The following is a 23,391-nucleotide window of genomic DNA, read 5'->3' on the forward strand; positions in this document are numbered from 1 at the left end:
CCAAGCAACCTTCCTAAACTTAAGCATCCATTCCTCAGCAAGCCTTTTGTGATTACTACCTTCTTTAGCATTCCCTTGGCCTCCAGGGCTATGCTTCCCCCACTGGCCAGGACTCTGTTTTGAGTACCCAAATCAAGAATTCATCTCAATTCTTTTTTATTAAATCCAATAATCATAGACAAAAACAGTCAAACAAACATACAAAACATCAGTAGAAACAAATGAACATATAAAAACAAGCAAAGAAAATAATTTTGTTTTGTATCTTCTTCCAGTCCGGCCAGAAGTTTCTTTTTGGCACCTGTCTTAAACGACTTTCAAACACTGAGACCAGACGATCCTAAGGACAAACCAGAGCTATCACTTTTCTCTTCTATGAACGCCTGTCTTCATATCCGGGCTGGCCACGCCCAAGAGGCCACTAACCCACACTCCACTTCCCAACTGTTTTCTGGCTCTTGGCATCTTCTACTCTCTAAGTTTCCTTTAAACCCTTTGATATCATAAGTCACCAGCTAGCTCATCTACATGTTCCACTTATTCCCTCACAAAAAAAGATTATCTAGCCACTGAATGTTTTGGAAAGTGACATGTTAGTTTTGATGAATGGGTTCCCTTTTTTGCTTCAAGAAATACTCTCATTTTGAAGACACTGTTTTAGCTAAACACCTGTGTACTTGCTGATGGGCCTTTTATGAACCTACGCTCTTTTGATGGCAATAGTGTATTACCAGAGAAAAGCAAATGGAGAAATTTTCTATTTCTCCACCCCATGTAGCAAAATAACTGGACCATTTTGTTAACTACAGATCTGACTTACATTTACATCGCCAAATAACCCTTTTGTGGAATGTGAGCAGAAGAGCAAACCACAAAAGACCTGCTCATGCTCACTGGGAGAAACATTTATAAGATTTCTCTCCGGTACAGATCCTCTGATGTGTAATAAGGCTTCCACTGGGACTAACAGATTTTTCTGTGTGATATACATGTATAGGGTTTCTCTCCAGGATGGATTCTCAGATGCTGAGTAACCTGGTTCACGTGGTAAAAGGCCATTCCACAAACACTACATTTCAAGTTATATTTATGGGCTCCTTCCCCTGATAAAAACTTCTGAGTTGACTAAAGGCTTTCCCACATTCACAGTAATAATACCATTTTCCCCTTTGGCATGAAAGTCTCTGTTGCTGAGACAGGAGTCAAACTGAGGATAACTACCAACCTATATGCCTACCATTTCCAGCTCTTCAAAATCTTTATTGAGAATAATCTAGACAGAATCAGGAACATTCTTGCTCAAAGTAGGAGAAAGGAATAAGCAGGTTTTAGAAACTTCTATTCTAGAGCAGACTAGAGCTTTACAATCACACAACTGACCGAAAGGTGCAGAGAACATTAAGATCTCCCTGTGCTTAACTGTTTGCTATCCAGGGGTCTCCCATGTGTACATCAACAGCATGAGGATGCTTGGGAGACACAACAAAAAGGAACTCATTCAATAACTGCCAGACAAGGCACTGGCCACCTCAGTCTCCTGGAATCCCTGGTTTTCTTTAACTCTCGGCTCCAATGCCACCTTCTACAGGAGGGATTTCTTGATCCCCTTTCCCCTGCCCCCACCTTCTCCCACTCCCACCCCAAACACTGCCTTTTGCATCTGTATATTATACCACATGCATGCATCTGTATGCCCTTGTCTCCCCAGCAGAATTTAAGCTCCTTGAGGGCAGGGGCTATTTCATGTCTGTCTCTGTATCTCAAGCACGTACCACAGTGCCTGGCACAGAGCAGGCACATAACAAATGCTTGCTGACCGTGATGTCCACCTCAGAGTCCAAGCACAAGAGGGATTCCCAATAGATGGCGAGGTCCTCCAGACATTCCTGTTTGTAGGATGTGCTAATGACAGCAAGGCCTGACATAGCACAGGGCCTCCCAAATGAGATTCCAAAGAAACCGGCCTACCGATCCACACAGTGAGTTTTGGTATCCTGGCTACGTTTACCTTCCAGCATTACTTCTCTGATATTGCTGACCAAGGCATCGCTGCCAACTGAAGGCTTACTCGCATGAACTGCAATTACAAGGTTTTCCCTCTATTGTGGATTCTCTTATGGTGCTTTAAGGCTGAGACCTGCTTGAAGGCTTTCCCACACTCATTACATTTATATGGTTTCTCTCTGGTATGAATTCTCTGATGCTTTGTAAGGTAAATATTTTGGTTGAAGGCTTTTCCACATTCACTACATATAAAAGGTTTCTCTCCAGTATGAATTTTCTGATGATTGGTAAGAGTTCCCTTCTGACTGAAAGCTTTCCCACATTCCATACACATATAGGGTTTCTCTCCAGTATGAGTTCTCTCATGGTGACTAAGGGCTGAGTATTGCCTGAAGTTCTTACCACATTTATTACATGTATAAGGTTTTTCACCAGTATGAATTCTCTGATGCTGAGTAAGGTAAATATTCTGGTTGAAGGCTTTTCCACATTCACCACATTTATACGGTTTCTCTCCAGTATGAATTCTCAGATGCGTTGTAAGGCTTCCACTATGACTAAAGGATTTCCCACATTCCATACATGTATAGGGTTTTTCTCCGGTATGAATTCTGAGGTGCTGAGTAACCTGGTTCATGTGGCGGAAAGCCTTCCCACAAACAGGACATTTACAGGATTTCTCTCCAGTGTGAATTTTCTGATGTGCAGTAAGGCTTCCCCTATGACTAAACGATTTTCCACAATCAGCACATTTATAGGGTTTCTCTCCAGTATGAATCCTCTGGTGCTGAGTAAGATAAATATTCTGGTTGAAGGATTTCCCACATTCACTGCATTTGTAAGGTCTCTCTCCTGTATGACTTCTTTGATGCTTCGTCAGACTGGCCTGGTAAGTGAAGGCTTGACCACAATCACTGCATTCATAGGGCTTCTCTCCAGTATGAATCCTCTGGTGCTGAGTAAGGGTTCCACTGTGACTAAAAGCTTTTCCACATTCCGTGCAAATATATGGTTTCTCTCCAGTGTGAGTTCGCTCGTGGTGAGCGAGGGCCGAATACTGCCTAAAAGCCTTACCACATTCACTACATGGATAAGGCTTTTCTCCGGTATGAATCCTCTGGTGCTGAGTAAGGCTGCCACTGTGACTGAAGGCTTGCCCACATTCTTTGCATTCATAGGGTTTCTCTCCAGTATGAATTCTCTGATGTAAAGTAAGGGCTGAGCTGTCATTGAAAGATTTTCCACAGTCCCCACAAATGAAGGGTTTCTCCCCAGTGTGAGTTCTCTGATGTCGAATAAGATACATACTCTGTCTGAAGGCTTTTCCACATTCACCACATTTATAAGGTTTCTCTGCAGTGTGAATTCTCTGGTGTAGAAGAAGGGGCGAGCTGTCACTGAAACACTTCCCACACTGATTACATTTAAAGGGTTTCTCCCCAATATGAAGTGTCTTATGTCGAGTAAGGTGAATTTTTTGTCTGAAAGCTTTTCCGCATTCACTACAATTATAAGGCTTCTCTCCAGTGTGGATTCTCTGATGTAGAGCAAGCGACCAGCTATCACTAAAGCATTTAATACAGTGATTACACTGATAAGGTTTCTCTCCACTGTGAAGCGTCTTGTGTCGGATTAGGTGCATTTTTTGTCTGAAGGCTTGTCCACAATCACTACATTTATAAGGTCTCTCTCCAGTGTGGATTCTCTGATGTTGAATAAGGTGCATACTTTGTCTGAATGCTATTCCACATTCACTACACTTAAAGGGTTTCTCTCCAGAAGGAATTCTAGCATGTTGAATAAGGTGCCTCCTCTGTGGGAAGCTCTGCCCTAACTCATCAATATCGTAAGATTTTTTTCCACCAGGTAGTCTGTAATATCGAATCAGGTCTGAGTGATAATTGAAAGCTTTGCTACATTCATTATACTTATACGGTTTCTTCCCAAAGGCAATTCTATTGCGCCTTACTAGCTCTGAATATTGTTTGAAGTTATTTCCACGTGTGTCATATTTGTGGAGAGTTTTTTTAATAGTAATGTTCTCCTGTGCATCAGTGAGTAACATCATACTGAAACTTCTCCCAAACGTATTACACTCCTGATCACTCACTTCACTGGAAGTGTCATTGTCGGTGTGTGTTACTTGCCTTAAATCTTTCTCCCGCTTGCTGATTTGCTTCTCAAACATGGCATCATATTCCCAGACCTGTTCCAACTTAAAGTCCAAGGGAACACTCATCGGGAAGCTTTCTTGCAGTGATTCTTCCATAGGAATGCCATCCTTTGAATCTATCTCCATGGACCCAGGTGTAGTATCATTATCTGAAAAAAATTAAGATATTTAGACAGGAAGATAGATAAATGTCCCTTGCCTACTACACTGAGAGAAAGGAAACTGAAGAGTAAACCCTATTTTGTGGAGGACATTTTTCCTAGGGAATTACTCATTAAAAATATATTTATTAAGCAACACCCATAGACAACACACTGTGCTAGGAACTAGGGACATAAAGACAAAAAAGAGAAACAGTTCGTACCCTCAAAAGCACACATGCTATGGTGGAGGAGGAAAAAAAACTGATAAATACAAGGCCATCTGGGGAGACAAGCAACACTAACTCCTGGAGAGATCAAGCAAAGTTCATGGAGGAGGCTGCTCTTGGGTGGGCCCTTGAAGGAAAAGAAGGAATGTGAGAGGTGAAGAGAGTGAAAGAGTGCATTCCAAGCATGGAACATGGCCTGGGCAAAGGCACAGAGATGGGGGATAGAACTCCACGTTTCGAGAACAGTTTTCAGTTTAGTCTGAGTAAAGTGCGACAAGTACCATAAAATAAGGCAGGAGGGGTAAGGTGAAGCCAGCCTTTAGAAAGCTTTAGAAGCAAGGCTAAGGAGTTTGTAGTTTATCTCTATCCTTAAGGCAACAGTAAGTCACTGAAGTTTTCTGAGTAGGGCAATGACGTGGTCAAACCTACACCATAGTTCCAATGTTCCTGGCAGCTTTGCAGGAGGTGGATTAGAGAGTGGAATGACTGAAAGAGTCATGAAGATGGTTAACATAGTGAATGTGGAAAACCTGCAATCAAACTAGAATATGTACCTTACTCAGTATCAGCAGAAGCATATTGGAGAGAAACCCTAGACATATAATTAGGCAGGAAGGTCTTTAGCAAAGGCGCTTGCCCTACTCAACATTAGAAAATTCATACTCCATAATGCTGGCAAGTCTTCAGGCACTGGGGAAGTATGATTTGGAATAAAAGGAGTGGGAATCAGACGGCCTAGATTGAAAGCCCAACTGTCACTTACTCCCTGTGTAACCCTGAATAAGTCAATTAACTCTCTGGCCTCAGTTTCTTTATCTGTAAAATGAAAGGACAGACTAGATGGCCTTTAAGGTCCTTCTGGCTCTAAGGCTGTGGTTCTATAGCTCAGAGTTAGGATGGGAACATTTCAAATACCCAGACATGTGCTGATGCCCAAAGCAGAGCAGATCATTTCTTGATTTGACCCAATGATGATTTCACTCTGCGCAGGCAGAGGAACTAAAGCAGCACACTTCTATCGTGGATCTGATTTGCACCAAGAGAGAGGAACCGGGCACTAGAATGGAAATGATGAGAATTTGGGGGGAAAGGGACAACTTCCTCCTAGGTTTTGTGTGAGAGGCAGAAAGAAAAACAAGCACCCTAGATTTGGGAACAAATTTCAAAGAGGTCAAGGGAAGACTAGGCAGGATCCCATAGACTAAAATTCTTCAGGAGAACACAAAGAGGGATGGCAATCTCATGAGAATGAAATTCTAAAGATAACAAGAAACATATCTGATAAGAAAAAAACAGGAGTTGTCAGAATAGAATGTGTATACACAGGGAACTTAATGTTTTCAAAGGTTATGCTGTGGAAAAGAGGAGGACCAGAAAAGGGCAGGCTCACACCCCAGAGTAGATGAGTAATAACTGATGACAGAGTGAAGAGAGAACTGCTTAATTATTATTTGCTTCTGTCAAGGAGAATCAATGACCTTTGGATGGAAAGGACAAAACAAAAAATGGCTAATATAGAGGTGATACCCAAGGTAATTAACAAGACAGTAAGAAAGCAGCTATCTTATTCTGGATGAATTCAAGTCACCTGACTGTTCCGTCTACACATCCTGCAGCATCTCTGAAGATGAAAGCTGCAGACCCTCCTTCAGGCAGTGAAGACATGCATAGTGGATGCAACATAGTGCTGATTAAGAATTGCAGCACGAAACGCAGATGATCGAAGATGGACAAAGAGGCGGTTCTGCTACAGTAAAGCAAAAAGAGCTCATGGGAGAGGGAGACACCTCACTTCTCTTAATTGACTCGAGGCACCTGGCCCACAGGAACTGCATCTTAAGGTACTAAACGAATGGACTGATGGGATTACTGAGTCATTGCCAGAGATGTCTGAAAGAGTGAAAGAAACAGGAGAGCAGCCAGTGAACTTGACTTATTAATACTTGGAAAAATTCTAGAACGGATCATTAAAGGGAAGGCTGGTGAGCATTAAGAAGAGAAACCTGGAAGAGCTTGAAGAACAGGTCATGCACACCAGACTAAATTCATTTCTTTTTTTTTTTTTTAAGCAGGGTTACTAAGCTCTGGCAATCCAGGGAATACTGTAGTTATTCTTTTCCCAGATTACAGCAAGGTGTCTAATAAAGCTATCTCACGCTATTCTTCTATAGAGGATGGAAAGATAGGGACCAGATAATAATGCAACTAAATGAATTCAGGACTGGCTGGAGAGCTGGACTCCAAAAGCAGCTACTAATAGTTCAATGGCAAGTTGGCAGGAGGTCTCTAGTGAAATACTTCAGAGACGTGTGTAAATGGTCCCACAAAATGCTTATAGAGGTTGCAGTTAAGGGAAACACATCATACATCATGTGTTGCTAAGATCGTCTTGTTTCTATCTTCATAACAGCTTTTCCGTTACACCCCTTGTCTCCAACGGTGCAGCCACCACCCTACTGCAGACCCTCATCAGCCTTCACTTGTACTACTGCAATGGCCTCCTAACTGGTCCTACCCTGCTCCCCAGTCCAATCCATTCACCACTCAGCTGCCAAAGTGATCTTCCTAAATTGCACATCTAACCATACCATCCCCTACTGCCCTCAATAAACTCCAGGGGCTCCCTATGACAGCAGCAAATATAAAATTCTTTGTTTGGCATATACAGCCTGACTCCTTCCTACCTTCCCAGTCTTAACACTATTCTCCTCCATATATGCAAAAAGACTCAAACCAGTTACACTAGGGCTTACCCGCAGTTCCTCACATACAACATTTCATCTCCTGACTCCATCTCTACTATTGTCCTTTCTCCTCACCTTCAGCTCCCAGCTTCCCTGGTTTCCTTTAATAAACCAACTAAACATTAGCTTGATCAAAATTTAGCTCAAATCCTCCATTCTGCAGGACTTTCCTGGTTCCCTCACCCCCCTCCTACCATTCCAATCTTCTCGCACCTCGCTCCCCCAATATCCTCGTCAATCCAGGGACACGCCTCCTGGCTGCTCCTCAGACACACCCTCCCACTCCTGACTTCAGGCATCATCACTGACTGAACTCACGCCCCATCTCCATGTCTCTGCCTCCCTGGCTTCCTCCAAATCCCAGCTAAAATCTCTCTCTCCACCAGCTTTTCCTTCTCCCCCACCATGCTGGTGCCTTCCCTCTACAGATTCTCTCCAGTCCGTCCCGCATTCGGTTTGTGCATGGTTGGCTGCGTGTTGCATGTTGTCTCCCTTATTAGACTGGCAGGGCAGGGACTGTCTTTTACCTTTCTTTGTATCCCCAGTGCTTAGCACAGCCCTGGCACATAGTTGGTGCTTAACAAATGCTTGCTGAGCACCACTGTGCTGGAATGAGGGGTGGGAGGAGCAGGAGGAGGCACAAGGCTTCACCAGTGGGCACTGAGGAGAGTTGTGAAGTCTTTCAGTCCCTTGCAGTCTTGGAATCATCTTATAAACTGTCCTCCTGGTTCAGCTTTCTTTGCTCTGCATTTCCCACAGTGTTAGGACAGTGGGACCTGGGGGTAAGTATGGCCAGCATAACCCCTGTTTCTACATCTCTATCCCTGGCCCCTAAACAACTCGCCTGCCACAGACAGGTTAAGAGCCCTCCACCTAGCCTGTCTCATTCTGCAGATGAAGAGAGAAGTCCAGGGAAGTCACATGATTTGCCCAAGATCACACAGCTACAAAATGAAAGAACCAATACTGAAAACGAAGCCCTCGGGTCCCACGCCCATGACTATCTCCCCCGTACCATGGTGCAGCTTGAGAAACAAGAAGACACAACACTGCCTTTGCTATCAGAGGGACGTGGGAGGCGAGAGAGGACCAGAAAGCAATGGGCTGAGGTGAAGCAAAACACAGCAGAAGGTAAGCGCTCCTAAGAAACAACCAAGACCCAGGGAGAAAGAGGCACCTCCAAAATCATGCTGGGAGGCCACAGGCCCAGCCCCGGCCCATCTCACATCTCCACACTACAGACCCTTGCCCAGGCAGCTGAGCGAGTGCTCACGGTGATTCATGCCTGCCTGGTTCCCCTCACTCACCTGGACAGGAGCCCATCAGGCCTTCTCTCTCCAGCATGCATGGCGCTTCCCCTCGCTCCAACCTGGAGATCACCTCTGGTTTGATAACCTGAAGCTCTGCTCACGGGGAAAGAAATGGAAAAATGATGGGGATAGAGAACTGCCACCAACTCGCTCCCAGGCCCTTCCTCTTCATGTCAGCGAGGCCCAGGAAGCGACCACAGGGCCTCAGAGGGACTCTCTGTACTCTGTTCCCAGCTGTTCCCAGACGGGTGGATGGCCTGCACAGGGTAGGCCTGGGTTCACCAAGGACTTCGTCTGTCATCCTCCCTGCTAGCACACGTGGAGCCATGACAGGTGATAATGGAAAGTGCAGCCTCCAGGCCAACAAACCGAGGCCCTGGGATTCCTCATTGTATAAAACAAAGCCCTTTCACAAGGACATGGAGCAGAATTCACACTTTCTCTTGGCTCGAATGCAGCTATGCATCTCTCACCCCAAGTATACCATGCCAAATTCGGCTAAAGACAGCAGAAACCCTACGGCCCTTAAGTGAGAACACAGAGAAACCCCAGTGGGCAGATTTCCCCACCCCAGGAGAAAGAGGTCCTCACCCAAAGAGACCAGGTTCCTGTAGTTCTCCAGCATCACGTCCCTGTACAAGTCCCTCTGAGAGGGGTCCAGCTGCCCCCACTCCCCCTGGGTGAAGTCCACGGAGACATCCTTGAAGGTCATTGATTTCTGAAACAATGAACACATTTCTGCTCACCCAGCGATCATCCTCGCACATGCCCCCAGAAGGGAGGCAATGCTGGCAGGACACACAAGGAGGGTCCCAAACAGCTCTGCACCTGCAGCAGCACATGCTCATCTCCTCTCGTTTCCTGCAACGGGCCTCACACTCTGTACTAATCTTTCCACACCTGGAGCCCGCTGTCCAGGCGTCCCTGTTCCCAATCTCGGAGCTCAGATGCTCTCTTCCCATTCTTCTCCATCCTCTCCCCTCACATCCTCACTGCCCTGGCTTAGGATCTCATCACCTCTCACTGGCACTGCTACAACCTCATCCACCTCCTCTTCAACCCGACCTTCAAACGGCAGCCAAAACCATCTCCCTGAGGAAAGATCTGCCCCCACCGTCCCCTGCTCAAACCTTTCTAGTGGCTTCCTCTGGCCTCTAGAATAAATTAAACTGCTCAGTCTGACATCGAAGGCCCTCAACACCCGGCTCCAGAAATGTCCTATCATTCCACTCGACACACCCAATGTTCCTGCCAAGCCATCTTCCCAGTGGTTTCCCAAACCAGCATTCCATCTCGGGCTGCACGCCTCCATGCACTCTATCTCCTGGCTCAGGGATGCCCATTCTCGCCCCACCTCCACCCCTGCGGATCTTTATCTTCCTCTAGGGTTCAAGTCAGGTGAACAGACTTTCCTGATTGCCACAATTATCACCAGGTCATGGGATCATAGGAGCATATACCTGGAGACAGAAGGGGCCTGAAAGACCATCTAGTCTAACCCCTTCATTTTACAAATGAGACCGAGGGAAGCTAAGTGACTTACCTAAGGTCACACAAGCAGTCAATGTCACATTTGAACCCAGATCCTCTGACAGGGTCTGCACATTTTCTATTACACTGTGCTGTCCTCTCCTTCCTCAAGCTACCTTGTGCTTACTTATCAGTGTATATGTTGATGAATGGATGAAAAAGCACACACTGAGCACTCCCGACATGCCAAGCACTGTGCTATGTGCTAGAGATATGCGTGTAGAGAGACATCACCTGGAGGGGACTGGGGGCCACGGAAGGATACTGTGGTCTGGAAAGAGCATGAGCTGTGGCAAGGGCAGCCAGAGGGGAGAGGAACGACATACGCTTTCTAAGAGCAGTGCCAGAGCTGACTTGAGAGAAGGAAATGCCCGTGTTCTGAAGAGCCGTGACATTGCTGGTGACAAGAAGAGGAAGAGATCCCAACTCACCTGCAACTTGGCTGTGAGGAACCCAGACATCATTCCCTCCTCTTCTTCCATGTTCGTTTCTTGGAAAAGAGCACGGTCTGGAGGAAAGAGGGATGCAAGAGGAGAATGGAGTCACAAGGAAGTGGAAAGCATGAATCTCCACAGGGGAAACTACCCCCCAACTCTGTCTGGCTAAGACCACCATGTTCCCTACAGATCCACCGGTCAAAGGGAGTCCTGAAACATTCCACCTCCTTTCAGAATAATACTAACAACGGTAATAGCTCACACATACAATGGGCTTTCAGGCTTACGGACTGCTTTATTTATTCTAAACTCACAGAAGACAGACTTAGAACTGGAAGAAGCCTTAAAAATCATCCAGTCCAAACTCTTCATTTTACACATAAGAAAACTGTGTCTTAGGGAGGTCAGATGATTTGCCCAAGGTCACAGGGTGACAGACTCCAAAACCAGGGCTCTTAACACCATGACACCATCTGTGAAGGAGTGAGACAATACAGTGGATAGAGCACAAGACCTGGAGTCGAGATGACCTGAGTTCAAATTCAGCCTCAGATACATCCTAGCTGGAGTACCGATCCCAGCAATTCTCACCTTTTTCCTCAAGCACTAGAAGCTGGTCCTCTATGCCCTGCCCCCTTGCCCCTGCCTCTACCCAAACCTGGCTTCTCTGGTTAGGGATTGCTCCAGCTCCTCTGAATCAGTCTCTAGCCTCTGTCCCGGAGTTCTGCTGAAAGGCCTCTCAGGTCTGGTAGGTTTCCTCCCAGGCTGGATTCCGGCTAACCAAGGATGCCCTCCACTCCCTTCATCTCCCCTCAGAGCTGGGGCTGGGGGCTCAAGAGCAAGGTCATTTTACCTGGGGCCTTCACTGTCGGGCTCGGCTCTATCTCCACAGATCCTTTGGTGTTCCAGGCTGGGGCCCTGTAGACTCTACTGAAGGCTGCTGGGTGACAGACAGGGAGATGACTGAGTCAGCAGAAGGCTCCATAATCTCAGACACACATTCCCATCTCAGGGCCCTTTGGAGATGGCCAAAGACCATACAAACCGGAATAGGATGGCTTTCATTCCGTCATTCAACAAACATTTACTGCACTCACTTTGGATAAGGCCTTGTGATGACAAGCCCTTTTTCAGATATACGGATGAATGAGACGGAGGCTCTAATTCAAGGAGCTTACTGGGAGCAAGGTATCAGTGGACAGAGCAATGGACCTGGAGTCAGAAAGACCTGAGTTCAAATCCAGCCTCAGACACTTATACTAGTTGTGAGACCCTGGGCAAGTCCCTCAGCCTTTCTCAGCCTCAGTTTCCTCATCTGTAAAAGGGGGATAGGATAATAGCACCTACTTCCCAGGGTTGTTGTGAGGATCAAATGAAATACTATTTGTAAGGCACTTTGCAAGCCTTAAAGCACTATATAAATGCCAACTATTATTATTACAATCTAGTGTAGGGGTGGGCAAGCATGGGGTCTTGGAGTGTATAGGAATAGCATTTGAATATCTACACCTGCATTGTTAATGTGGCTAAGCTCACCATCAAGGACCTGATGAAAGCAAACGTGAGGGAGAAGCCATCTAGGAAGAGAGGAGGGGAGAGCCGTTAGAGGCCAGTGAAACAGGAAGTGCACCAGACCACAGCGAACACAGAAGAGTGTGGCAATTATGGGGATGAAAAAAAGCCACTGTGAATGAGGGGAAACTTCTGGGTCCTGGAGCAACACGATGGTGGGGGGCTAGACATTTTCTCCAATCCCCCAACCTCTCAAATTACTTCAAAAGAGAAACTATGCATCAAAGATAATGCAACTTCAGCTGTTTCTATGGTTGGAGACATCCAGAATCCAAAATTCACCCAAAAGTCATCACTCAGGACAGGAGGAAGCTGAGATGATCCACAATCAGAGGAGAGGGAGTCAGAAAATGAGCGATAAGGAAAATAAGAGGTAAAAAAACTAAAATCACTACAGAATTCTGAAAGAAACCCCAAAGACCTTGAACATAAACAGATAAATCAACAGGGAGGAAATATGGTCTCCAGATCTAGAAAATAACTTCAGGCAAAATAAAGACTGCAAAATAAAGGATAATGATACAACATTTGAAGAGACAGAGAAGCCTGTGGAAATTGAGGAGAACCTGAAATTGTAACATGCAATTTCTTAGTGATTTAAAAGAGAAAGGAGAATTATGAGAGAATGTATGTCCTGCACAGTAAAAATAATGAACAGAACAGAAAACTTGGATCTGCGATGGCAAACCTCAACAAAGAAACTGAGAGAACAAGAGACTGGAAATGCAAATACACAGAAGTAAAGGACAACCAAAAGAAGACAAAGCAAAAAACAAAAAAGTTTAAAGAAAATATGCTCATTACAAAAGGAAAACATGGATTTTGAAGACAGGATGCATAGAGACAACCTAAGAATCACAGACATCCCAGAAGACAACAGGATAAAAAACCTTAACACTATAATGAAGAAAATAATAGAAAAGAACAGTCCAAAACTTCTAAACCTAGAAAATGAAATTACACTTGAAAGAATTCATAGTTCGCCTCCAGAAAAAAGAAACCCCAAGGCTGGAAATTCTAAGACAGATAGTGGTTAAAATTAACAATTCAATCCAGAAACAAGTTCTTCAAGCAATCAGGAGAAAGGCCTTCAAATAAAAAGGAAAGGGCATTCCAATAACGAAAGACATTCTGAACCCACTAGAAAAAGGAGGATATGAAAGAGATGTGCTCTGAAGAGCACTGGAGCTCAAGATGCAGCCCAGGGAGACCTAAACTGAAAATCTGAATTTCACCACATAGGAAAAATGATGGACATTCAATAATAAAGGAGCGTTTGAAACATTTTTAGAAAGAAAGCCAGAACTGAAGACGATATCTGCTTCTTAAACACCTAAATAGCAGGCAAGGGTGGCAGTGGTACCTGGGACAACAGAGAGACTCCTTCTTTCTAAAGGTACACAAAGAGACAGGAGCGAAGGCAGAAATCTAGGAGCGCTGCCAGAGAAGAGGCATCCAGGGGGGCATATGGACATAGCTGGTGACACCCTGCCAAAGGCGGATGTTGTTATAACATGTGAGGGCGCACGATGGGGGGAGGGGAGCAAGGAGACAGAAAAAAGCAACGCACCAGGATCGCAGCAAGACAAGCACTGAGGGGAAGGTGATCTCTGTGGTCTCAGGAAGAGAAGAATGGGTAAGGAGGGGGTAAAACTGAAAATGGCAGAGGGAGAAGAGGGGGTTCTACTGATGAACGTTCTGAGCGTGAAGAGAGATAAGAGCCCTGTATAGGATGAGACCTGAAGGCCTTGTCCTCGGTGCTTAAAAAATCTATCTGTCTTGAGACTTGGAATCTGGGAGGGAGTGGGGGAGGGTGGCGCTACGCAGCTGACACCCTGAGAAGTGGGAGAGCATGAACGCTGGGAGATTTCTAGGCCAATGTAGAAAAAAAGGAATCAACAAAAGTAAACTCAAAACATCAGGGCTATAATACAGAAGGGGACCTAGCACGGGGCAGTGGCATCTCTGCCATCTGAAACAGCTGGCACTGTTCTGGGGGTGAGGTACAAAGAAGGGGAACCCATGCGCCAAGCCCCCGACAAGGCATCTGCAGAAAGCGCCTTGAGGAGAGAGTCTAGAACGGATCCTCTGGAGGCTTTACCTGCATGAAGAAAACAGAGAAAAGAGAGAGGCCGGATAACTACAGAGGCCATGAATCAGAGAATGGCAGTCTGGAGCGCAGAGTGAGAGGAAGCTTTTTCAGAAAGGGGCGCAAAAAATGAAATGAAAACTAAGGACTAGGACTAGCCCATGGGGAGGAGATGAAGTTAACTTGACTGAGAGGGGAAAAGAGGGGGAACATTACATAACCAGATTAAAGCAGGAGATTAAAAAAAAAGGATTTAAAAAAGGGCCACCTTACAAAAGATAGAGTAACTGAAGGAACATAATGCGCTGACTGCAGCAGAAGAGGGAACCTGAAACTGAAAAGCTTCTGCACAGCAACATGAACGCAGCTAGGATAAGACAGGCAGTAGGCAAATGGAGAAAAATCTTCCTATCAAATTTCTTTGATAAGGGCTTGGAAGCCAAGATAAATAAACAATAAATATACATATGACTAACAGTTATTCTTCAATAGATAAATGGTCAAAGGATATGAACAAACATGTCCGTGAAAAAAAAAATGCTCCAAATTACTAATAATTAGAGAAATGAAACCCAAAACAAAGCAGAGGTTTTACCTGATACCCTGAAGTGAGAAAAATGACAAAAATGGTAACACTCATGGTTGGAGGGGTTGTGGAAAGATAAGCACACTAACACATTGTTGGTGGAGCTGTGAAACGGTTCAACTATTCTGGAAAGCAATTTGGAATTATGCAAATAAAGTGATTAAAACGTCCACATCCTCTGAACCAGAAACTCCTTTACCGAGTTTATATCCTCAGGAAGCCACTGATAAGTACAAAGTCCCCATAAACCCCAAAATCCTTATAGGAGCACTTTCTGTTATAGCTAAGAATTGGAAATATCGATGCCCATCAGTTGGGAAAGGGCTAAACCAAGTGTGGTTCATGAATGTAATGGAATATGACTGCTCTAAAAAGCGTCGTGTGTGGTGTATACAGAGAAGCATGGAAAGATCTACATGAACTGATGCAGAGTGAATAGAGCAAAGCCAAGAAAACAATACAATTACTACAGCATGGAAGGCACAACTGCACACCAAAACATCAAAAGTGAACATAGCAAAATCATAAAGACGAGTAGAACTCAAATGAAGAGAGGTGAGGAGACAGCCCCGCCTAGCTCTTCACGGAGGTGGGAGAGGCAAAGGTGTCATTCACTGCACGTTTTTGGACTTTTTTAATGTCTTGATCAGTTGTGCTGAATTCCCTGTACCCCCTCATTTTTTCCCCTCCAAAAATACTATTTGTCATATGGGGTGGCTCTCTGAAACAGGGATGGTGAAAGATACAGAGAATACTATAATGATATAAGAAACAGAAATACTAATAAAATGTTACTTAAATTTCTAAAAAATAATAGAAGGAAATCATACAGCTTGCATGGGATTATCAATTAATCTGGGTTCTAAATAAAACTGTCCTGGAAACTAAAAAGAAAACAAAAGAAGAAAGGACGAAGAAACATTAGGCTACAGCTATGTGCCAGGCACCGTGCTAAAACATTTCACAAATATTATCTCATTTGATCTACATAATAAAGAGGAAGTAGATTCCAACAGCCAACAGACAAACATAATAATAGTTAACATTTTTATAGGAAGGTTTGTAAAGCCCTTTATATCTGTGCGGTCATTTGGGCCTCTCTACAACCCTGAGAGATAGCTGCTGTTATTATACCCCTTTTACAGATGAAGACACTAAGGGAGATAGCAGTGAAGGGACTTGCACAGGGTCACACAGCTAGTACATGTCTGAACTCAGGTCACTCTGACTCCTGGTCCATTGCCTCTATCCACTGCCCAGATGTGAATTCAGCCCCACCTATCCTCAAGGCTTGACCTCTATCCTTGTCACCCTGGTGCCTCCAAGCAAGAGAAGAAAAGGATCACCAGCATGAGCCCTGACTGCAGGAACTGGGGAGCCCAGGGAAGCCTTGTGCTGGGAGAGGCAGACAGAAGCACAGCTATTTTTCATGAAGTGCCCTGCACGGTGCCCTGTCTCCATTCATCCTTTGCCAAACACCCCTATCTCTCTGCCAGCCATTCCCTCACCTCCTAGACCCTCCCCTAGACCAGGCCCACTCCTGAGTGCCCCAATGTCCAGACGTTTTCGCCTGCAGCCAAGCCCACATGTTCACTCCTCAGCTTCCTGCCTTTTCTGCCATTTTCCCTGACTTATAACTCACCTTTACCTAGCAAGGTAGGGACAGGGACCACACCTATTATTTCACTGATACAGGGAAGGCCCAGAAGAGGAAACTCCCTAGACCAATGCAGGCTGCAGAACTGCCTAGAGCAGAGGTGTAAAACTCTGGCCACAACACTGCCGAGTGGGGCTAGGTAACTGGGAAATACTTAACAACATAAAAATACAATAGAACGTATATAATATTCATGTGATTTCTAAGTCAATATGTGACCCACAGGTATCCTTAGGTACTGTTTAGTGGCCCCCATTTCCATCTGACCCTGATACACTGGCCCAAAACACTGAGAGGTTTAAGGGACTTATCCAGGGCCACACAGCCAGGAGGTGTCAGAGGCAAAACTTGAACCCACATCCTTCTGGCTCTCTAGTTACTATGCCATGCTGCCTTCCCTACGTAACTCTTTAAGGTTCAGAATAAAAGCTCTGTTTCTCACAACTCTGTGAAATAGGAAATGCAAGGACTGTTATGTTACTCCCAATTTACAGAACAGGAAATTGAGGCTCAAAGCCATTAAACGGCCTGTCCAAATGGCCTGTTGTCTTGACCCTGACCCCTGATCTCCCAAAGGGCCCCATTACCTGAGAGGACGAGGCTGCTTTGGGTGTTGCAGCTGCCCGCTCCCTTCCCCCACCTCCACACACCTAATGAAATGGAAGACAGATGAGAAGAGATCCATGAAGTGGGCCATCGCCAAGTTACAACCTAAAAACCTTACAGAAGACATTTCCCCTCCCTTCATGGGCTGCTGACCCCAATCTTGTTCACCAGGCAGTGCAGTGCTGTGGTCAAAATGCAGAAGCACTCTTCGGATCAATCCCCAAAGTGATACACACATACACACACATACATGCGCGCACGCGCACACAACACACACACACACACACACACAGTCTTTCTCTGCTACAGAACTCTGCTATAGAACCTAAAGATACCATATCATGCAAGCCCCTTACAGACTGGGTTCTGGGCCAGATGTTTGGAGTCCTAGGTCCTCCGAGTGAGCCCCCTCCAAGCCTAGACACACAGGCCACCCGGACACACATACACAGCCCATCCTCTCCCCCTCAGGGTCTCCTGATAAGACTGAGAAGGTAACAGGATGAAGTGGAGGTACTGGAGGGTTGAGTGTTTGTGGACAGTGGGGAAGGAGCCCGTAAATAAGGAGACTGAAGAGTGGAGCAGAGGGAGGCAGCAGGGTGGCCCAGTGAAGAGAATAGGGCCTGGAGTCGGCAAGACTTGCCCTCAGACACTACCTGTGTGACCCTGCATAAGTCATTTCACCTCAGTAGGCTGCCTCAGTTTCCCTCATGGCATTCCCGGAGTTGTCGTGAAGACAAAATGCTGTGTAAAAGTGAGAACTCTATCTAAATGCTGGTATTATTCTCATCAGCAGAAAATGGACGGGACAAGCTTCCAAAAAAGATAAAAGGAGTCGATCAGAGATCAATAAACCTGCAGAGCTCCCAGCCCACAGCACATGCAAACGCTGCTAACACACAGGCACCCGATGCCCTCTATTTCCAGACCTGCAGAGGCCCCTCCAATGTGACACACACACCCCCCCAGTCACCCGTACACACCTGAGGCGGGGCAGCACACAGGTCCCACCTCGGACACTTCCTAGCTACTTCGTCCTTCCCAGGGCTGCAAGGATCCCACAGGATGAGACTTAAAGCGCTCTGCAAACCTCAACGCTCGCTACAAGCGCCAGTCACTGCAGGGGGCAGCCGGCAGAGCCCCCAGAGGGCCGGGGGGCGCGGGCTCAGGGAAGGAGCTTGTTTCCCCCGAAAGGATGAGTGAGCCCGCGGACGTTCGCAGGGAGCCAAGAAGGACCCGAAGACGAGAATGAAAAGGCAATGATAGACGGAGGACGTCTCCGAGGAGGAGGAGGGGAGATCGATACCCCACAGGTCCCTCCCCGCCCCCAGCCCGAGAGACTGCCGCCCTTACCCCTCCCCCTGCTGAGGGCTGCACAGGCGCCCCCTCCCCTTCTTTCCTGCCCCCGGCCACGCATCGTCCCCGACCGTCCTCGGACCCAGAGACCGATCGATGGTCGGAGGAGGAGGGGAAAGATCGATGGGACTGGGGGGGCGGGGATCCGAGATCTCTGGTCCCGCGGGGGCCCCTCCCCCACAGGACCACCCCGGCGAGGCAGCGCGCCCAGCTCCTCCCCCCCCCCGGGTCTCCCGGATGGTCCGTAGTGGGCAACAGGGTTCAGACGCGGGGTGGGGGTTGTATGTAAGGACGGGGGCGACCCGGGGCCTGAGGGCCGGGCCCCTCCCCCACAAGACCCCCGCCTTCCGGAGCCTGCACGAGAGGGCACGCCCCGGCCCGCGAGCCACGCGCGCGCACCCCCAGGCGCACACTCACACGCGTGCGCACACCCACGCACACGCCCTTCCCTCTTCCCCACCCGCAGCTCGGCGCGCGGGAGGAGAGCGGGCGGGCCGAGACACACTCACCCGCTGGGCCCCCGGCACGCGCGCCCCTCCCCCTCACCACCTTGCACACTCACGCAGACACCGCCGCGCACTCCCAGGCGCACACGCGCACGCATCACGCACGCTCACACTCACCCTCTCTCAGGCCCACTCTCTCCGGAAAGCTCCGAGCGACCAGCCAGACCTACGCTCGCAGGGCTGTGGCCCCACCCACCGACACTGCGCCTGTGCGCAGCCGCCGTGCGAACTACAAGCCCCAGGATGCACCGGGCGCGGCGCCCAGCGTGGGGGCGGGAGGAGGGACCCGAAAGAAGGAAATGATGTTGGCGGGAAGAGAAAGGGGCCGGGCTAGGAAGGGGCGGGGCCGGAAGGCGGGCCCTCCCTGGGAGGGCTGGGATCGAAGCGGGGAGGCAAGCCACAAGCATTCATTAAACACTCACTAAGTGCTAGGTGCTGTGGGAGGAGCTAGGGACGCCAAGACAAAAGTGAAGTGGGTCCTGCCCTCAAGGGGCTTACCTTCTACTGCAGAAAATACGAACTATATTGTTATCGCTGTTCAGTCCTGTCCGTGACCCCTTGGACCACAGCACACCGGACCCTTCTGTCCTCCACTGTCTCCCAGAGTTGGATTCCTGGTTCCCATGACGCTATCCATCTGTCCCATCCTCTGACATCCCCTTTTCCTTTTGCCTTCAGCCTTTCCCGACGACATCAGGGTCTTTTCTAATAAGTCCCGTCTTCTCATGCGCCAGAGTATTTCAGCTTCAGCTTCAGTATTTGACTTTTAATTTATCAAACTTATCAAAATTAGCAGATTTATCAAATCAGCATTGACTGATTTGATCCTGTTGCTGCTCAAGAGACTCTCAAAAGTCTTCTCCAGCAACACAATTTGAAAGCATCGATTCTGCAGCACTCGGCTTTCCTTATAGTCCAACTCTCACAGCCGTACATGGCTGCTGGAAAAACCATAGCTTTGACTATGTGGACCTTTGCTGGCAAGGTGATACCTCTTGTGAGAGATGATCTCTCAGAAGTGAAGCCTCCTCAAAGGGTCATTAGTTCTTGTTAATGGCTCTGGTATTGTTGCTTTTGAGTGGTACATGTTCCTGTCTATCTCTCCTCTGGCTGGTTGTATGAACTTGGGTAAAAGACTGCTGAAACTGTGAGGCCCTGAAAATGGGAACATGCTAACATAATTTCTATACCTCTTTGTTCTCTCTGTTGCTGGGGTAGTTTTTACACGAATAGATTGTATACCTGAAGCTCAGCCAATGAGCTGACGGGAAGGGGGTTAGGATGGGCTGCTATGTTGGGGTCTATGTAGTCTTGCCTTGAACAAAGAGCACTTGGAACTCTCAGGGCAGCTGAAGCAGCATGGGGGTGCACTTTCTCGAGAAAGTCAATGAAGAGATCTCTCCTTTTGCAAACTTTTGTCAAGACTCTGGTTTTTTTTAACTGAGTGAAACAATGTAAACAATGTGAGATCTCTTAGATGGACTGAGTGTAGCAATTTCTTAGACTGTTACAAACTCAAGGTTGGTTACACTAGCCTCAATAGGCCTAAGTTTCAGGTTCCTAGAAAACACATGATTTGTACTGTTACATCAGCATTAGGTAATGGCTAATTACTAAAAAGGATAAAATAGCTAGGATTGGTAGTATTATAATGAGATTCCTTGTTTCTGGGGTAAATTTTCGTGTTTTAGATTGTAAGGCTGAAATTCTTGTCCAATGGGGATTCAAAGCCAGTGGTGGGTGGGTATCTCTGCATTAGGGCTATATAACCTTTGTCCTGGCCTTTGTGCCTTGCCTCGCTGGGACTGCTGGACGAAGCAGACGCCCGCTTCTCTCGAGAACGTAATAAATCTTTCACTTTATACCTAGAAAATCTCTGAGTGTTATTTTTGGGTAACTGTAGCACACGGTCTGCTTTTTAGCATGCTGTCCACATCTGCCATAGCTTTCCTTCCAAAGAGCAAGCGTTTTTAATTTCATGGCTGCAGTTTCCATCTGCAGTGATCTTTGAGCCCAAGAATATAAAATCTAACACTGCTTCCATCTCTTCTCTATTTGCCAGGAAGTGATGGGGTCAGTTGCCAAGATCGTAGGGGTTTTTTATTGTTGTTGTTAAGCTTCAAGTCAGCTTTTACATCCTCCTCTTCCCCCAGTCAAGAGACTTCTCAATTCTTCACTTACTACGTACAAAGAAATTTCAGGGTATTCATGTATCTGCAAGGCTAGATCCAGCAGAAGTGTGTGCATAAAATGGTTGGAGGGGTCTCTGGAGATCTGGTGTTAGGGAAAGCTGGAAAGGTTTCACATGACGCTGGAGTTGAGCTATGAAGGGAGCTAGGGATACTAAGAGGGGAGGAGAGGGCGAGGGAAATGTGAAGGCACCAGGAGATGGGTTAAACCTGTTGGGGAAAGATTGGCTGGCAGCTGAGGAAATGAACTGGGAAAGATTTGATTCAATAAACCTGCCCTCTAGATTAGCTTAAATGCCACTGAAAGATACAATATATGAAGCCAGCTGAGTAGATACAAGGTAATTTGAGTATGGAAAGAATGTTAATACTACCAAGGAAGTCTGCAGGGAGTTAGCACACAGGTGAGCATTGAAGGAAGATGCAGTGCCTTTCTGGTGAGGGGCATGGAAAGCAGAAGATGGAGGATGAAAAGAGAGGGGTACATTGGAGGTAGAAAGGGAAGGGATGGGAAGGGAGGTAGAGTTGTGGCCAATTCTAGGGCTAAGGACAGTCTGATTCCACATGCTTCTTCTAGGCATCAGAAAAGCCGAATATGCTGATGCCTCATTCACTTGGGAATTTGCAGGACCCTGGCAAGAGGGCTTCCATAGTCACAGAATGTCAGAAATCCTGGAAGAGCTTGTGGAGATCATTAACATCCAACCCCCTGATTTTATGGAAAAGGAAACATCCACTGGGGTAAAAGACTAACTTGCCTAAGATCACATAGGGCAGAGATGGGACTTGAAGACCAAGATATACAAGTAGGAATGGCACCTGAACAGCATTCCCACCATGCCGCCCTTGGACGTTACAGCTTATGTTCCCATGTGTATATATAGATATATTCTTTAAAAAAAAAAACAACCTGAATGTCTTTTGTTTTTAAATCGCCTTTAAGTTCCAAATATATCCCTCCTCCCTCCTCAAGAGTTATCTCAGTGGGTGCTCTTCCTTTCCCACCTCCCCTTTTTGAAGCACCTCATGACCAAGTGGAAATTTGGGCAGGCCAGCTTCTAGGTATGAATGACTCATTACTGGGTTGAGTCTCCTAACTGACTGCCAAGATGGAGTTCCGTGGGTTCACTGAAAGTCCAATCACTAATTCCTTCCCAAGTGAGATGATGGCTCTGAATCATCCTAAGGGCAGGCCCCCATCTTACTACAAGCTATCAACACTTGTCCTACCTAGGCAAGCTTATGCCTGAGATGGGACTATATATTCCTTCCATTTCAAGGGGATTAAGGCTTGGTGCCCCCAGTGATCTGGAAAATGCACAAAAAAATTTTTGGCCCTCTCTTCACACTAGAGGAGGAAGTCTGTGATGATTAAAAAGGCTTGAGAGACATAGTTTCTGAGTAATTTAATCATTTTATTAATACGGCTAGCAGGTTATCAATAAAAGGATAGTCATTTGGCTGTCTCTCTTAGACCAAAGACCCCTGATGGTGGTGGGGTCACAGTTCATGTGCCCTTTGAAGAGCAGGTATTCCTGAGAAATGGAAATCAACTTGGATTGGTTAATGCAATGGGAGGTGTGGGCTATAGCAAAACGAAGATCTTGGGGTACATGACTTAGGTCATTCAAATCTTGGTCGGAAGAGACATCAATTTTCATATCACCTGTCTTGATAATAGGGAGAATCAACCTTTCCCCAGACCTGTCTGAGCAAACACAATGAGCAGGACTATACGCATTAGCCCTAACTTTGATCTGATTAGATCTTAGCCTTGGTTTCTAGAAGTAGAAAAGGGGACAAACCTTGGTTCTAATACAACAATTATTTATTAAATATGAGAGAAATATTCATTTCTCACAAGCACATTTTTTCTTATTCTTTTATGGGGTATTTACTGTACCTTACTGTAAAATTTGGATCGTAGGCTCTGTGTTGTCTGCTGGCCTTCATGTGTCGATCATCTGCAGCTTCTGCAAAACTCCCCAAAAATTCCCATTTAATTTCTTATGCTGACTGGCAATATAGTGAAACTGAAATGGGGAAAGGGGAAATGTGGAAGGGATAACTGTCCCTTCCTTTTGTGTCTTACTTAATTTAGTCCAGGGCCCTTAGAGAAAAGTCACAGCCATGGCATTTCCCACTGGCAGTAGTGATGGTGCCAACAAAAGGGGGAAATGTTCATACTGGTGTTCAGTTACCACCAGGAGAGAGTGCCTAAGCAGCAACGATAGTAGACAGGAGCCAGTGGAAGAGGATGCA

General features: G+C 46.5%; 1 protein-coding gene across 6 annotated transcripts; it reads right to left on the reverse strand.

Moving 5' to 3' along the window:
- Positions 1–1,063: 1,063 nt before the first annotated feature.
- LOC144454276 (uncharacterized) lies at positions 1,064–19,156 on the reverse strand. 6 transcript variants are annotated; one of them, XM_078145922.1, is made up of 7 exons: positions 19,058–19,146; positions 17,060–17,122; positions 11,422–11,505; positions 10,563–10,639; positions 9,193–9,319; positions 8,599–8,694; positions 1,064–4,326 (listed from the first exon to the last, which is right to left on the reverse strand). In XM_078145922.1, the coding sequence occupies exons 4-7, from the start codon at positions 10,611–10,613 to the stop codon at positions 2,084–2,086; spliced, it is 2,517 nt and encodes an 838-aa protein (XP_078002048.1). In that variant the 5' UTR covers positions 10,614–10,639; positions 11,422–11,505; positions 17,060–17,122; positions 19,058–19,146; the 3' UTR covers positions 1,064–2,083. The 6 variants fall into 6 exon arrangements, with proteins under 6 accessions (XP_078002048.1, XP_078002046.1, XP_078002049.1 ...); XM_078145920.1 differs by having other exon boundaries at positions 11,422–11,508; XM_078145923.1 differs by lacking the exon at positions 19,058–19,146 and adding an exon at positions 18,062–18,376.
- Between the last annotated feature and the right edge of the window lie 4,235 nt (positions 19,157–23,391).

This window comes from Phascolarctos cinereus, unplaced genomic scaffold (assembly GCF_003287225.1).
Source record: "Phascolarctos cinereus isolate Bilbo 61053 unplaced genomic scaffold, phaCin_HiC Scaffold_726;HRSCAF=1367, whole genome shotgun sequence".
In the NCBI taxonomy this organism is placed as follows: domain Eukaryota; kingdom Metazoa; phylum Chordata; class Mammalia; order Diprotodontia; family Phascolarctidae; genus Phascolarctos; species Phascolarctos cinereus.

Coding starts and splice junctions, on each gene's coding strand:
- LOC144454276 (XM_078145924.1), bottom strand. CDS start 10,613: ATGGAAGAAGAGGAGGGAATGATGTCTGGGTTCCTCACAGCCAAGTTG. Junction 9,320..10,562: donor TCCTCACAGCCAAGTTGCAG/GTGAGTTGGGAT, acceptor TCATTGTTTCAG/AAATCAATGACCTTCAAGGA. Junction 8,695..9,192: donor CAGGAACCTGGTCTCTTTGG/GTGAGGACCTCT, acceptor CCCCGTGAGCAG/AGCTTCAGGTTATCAAACCA.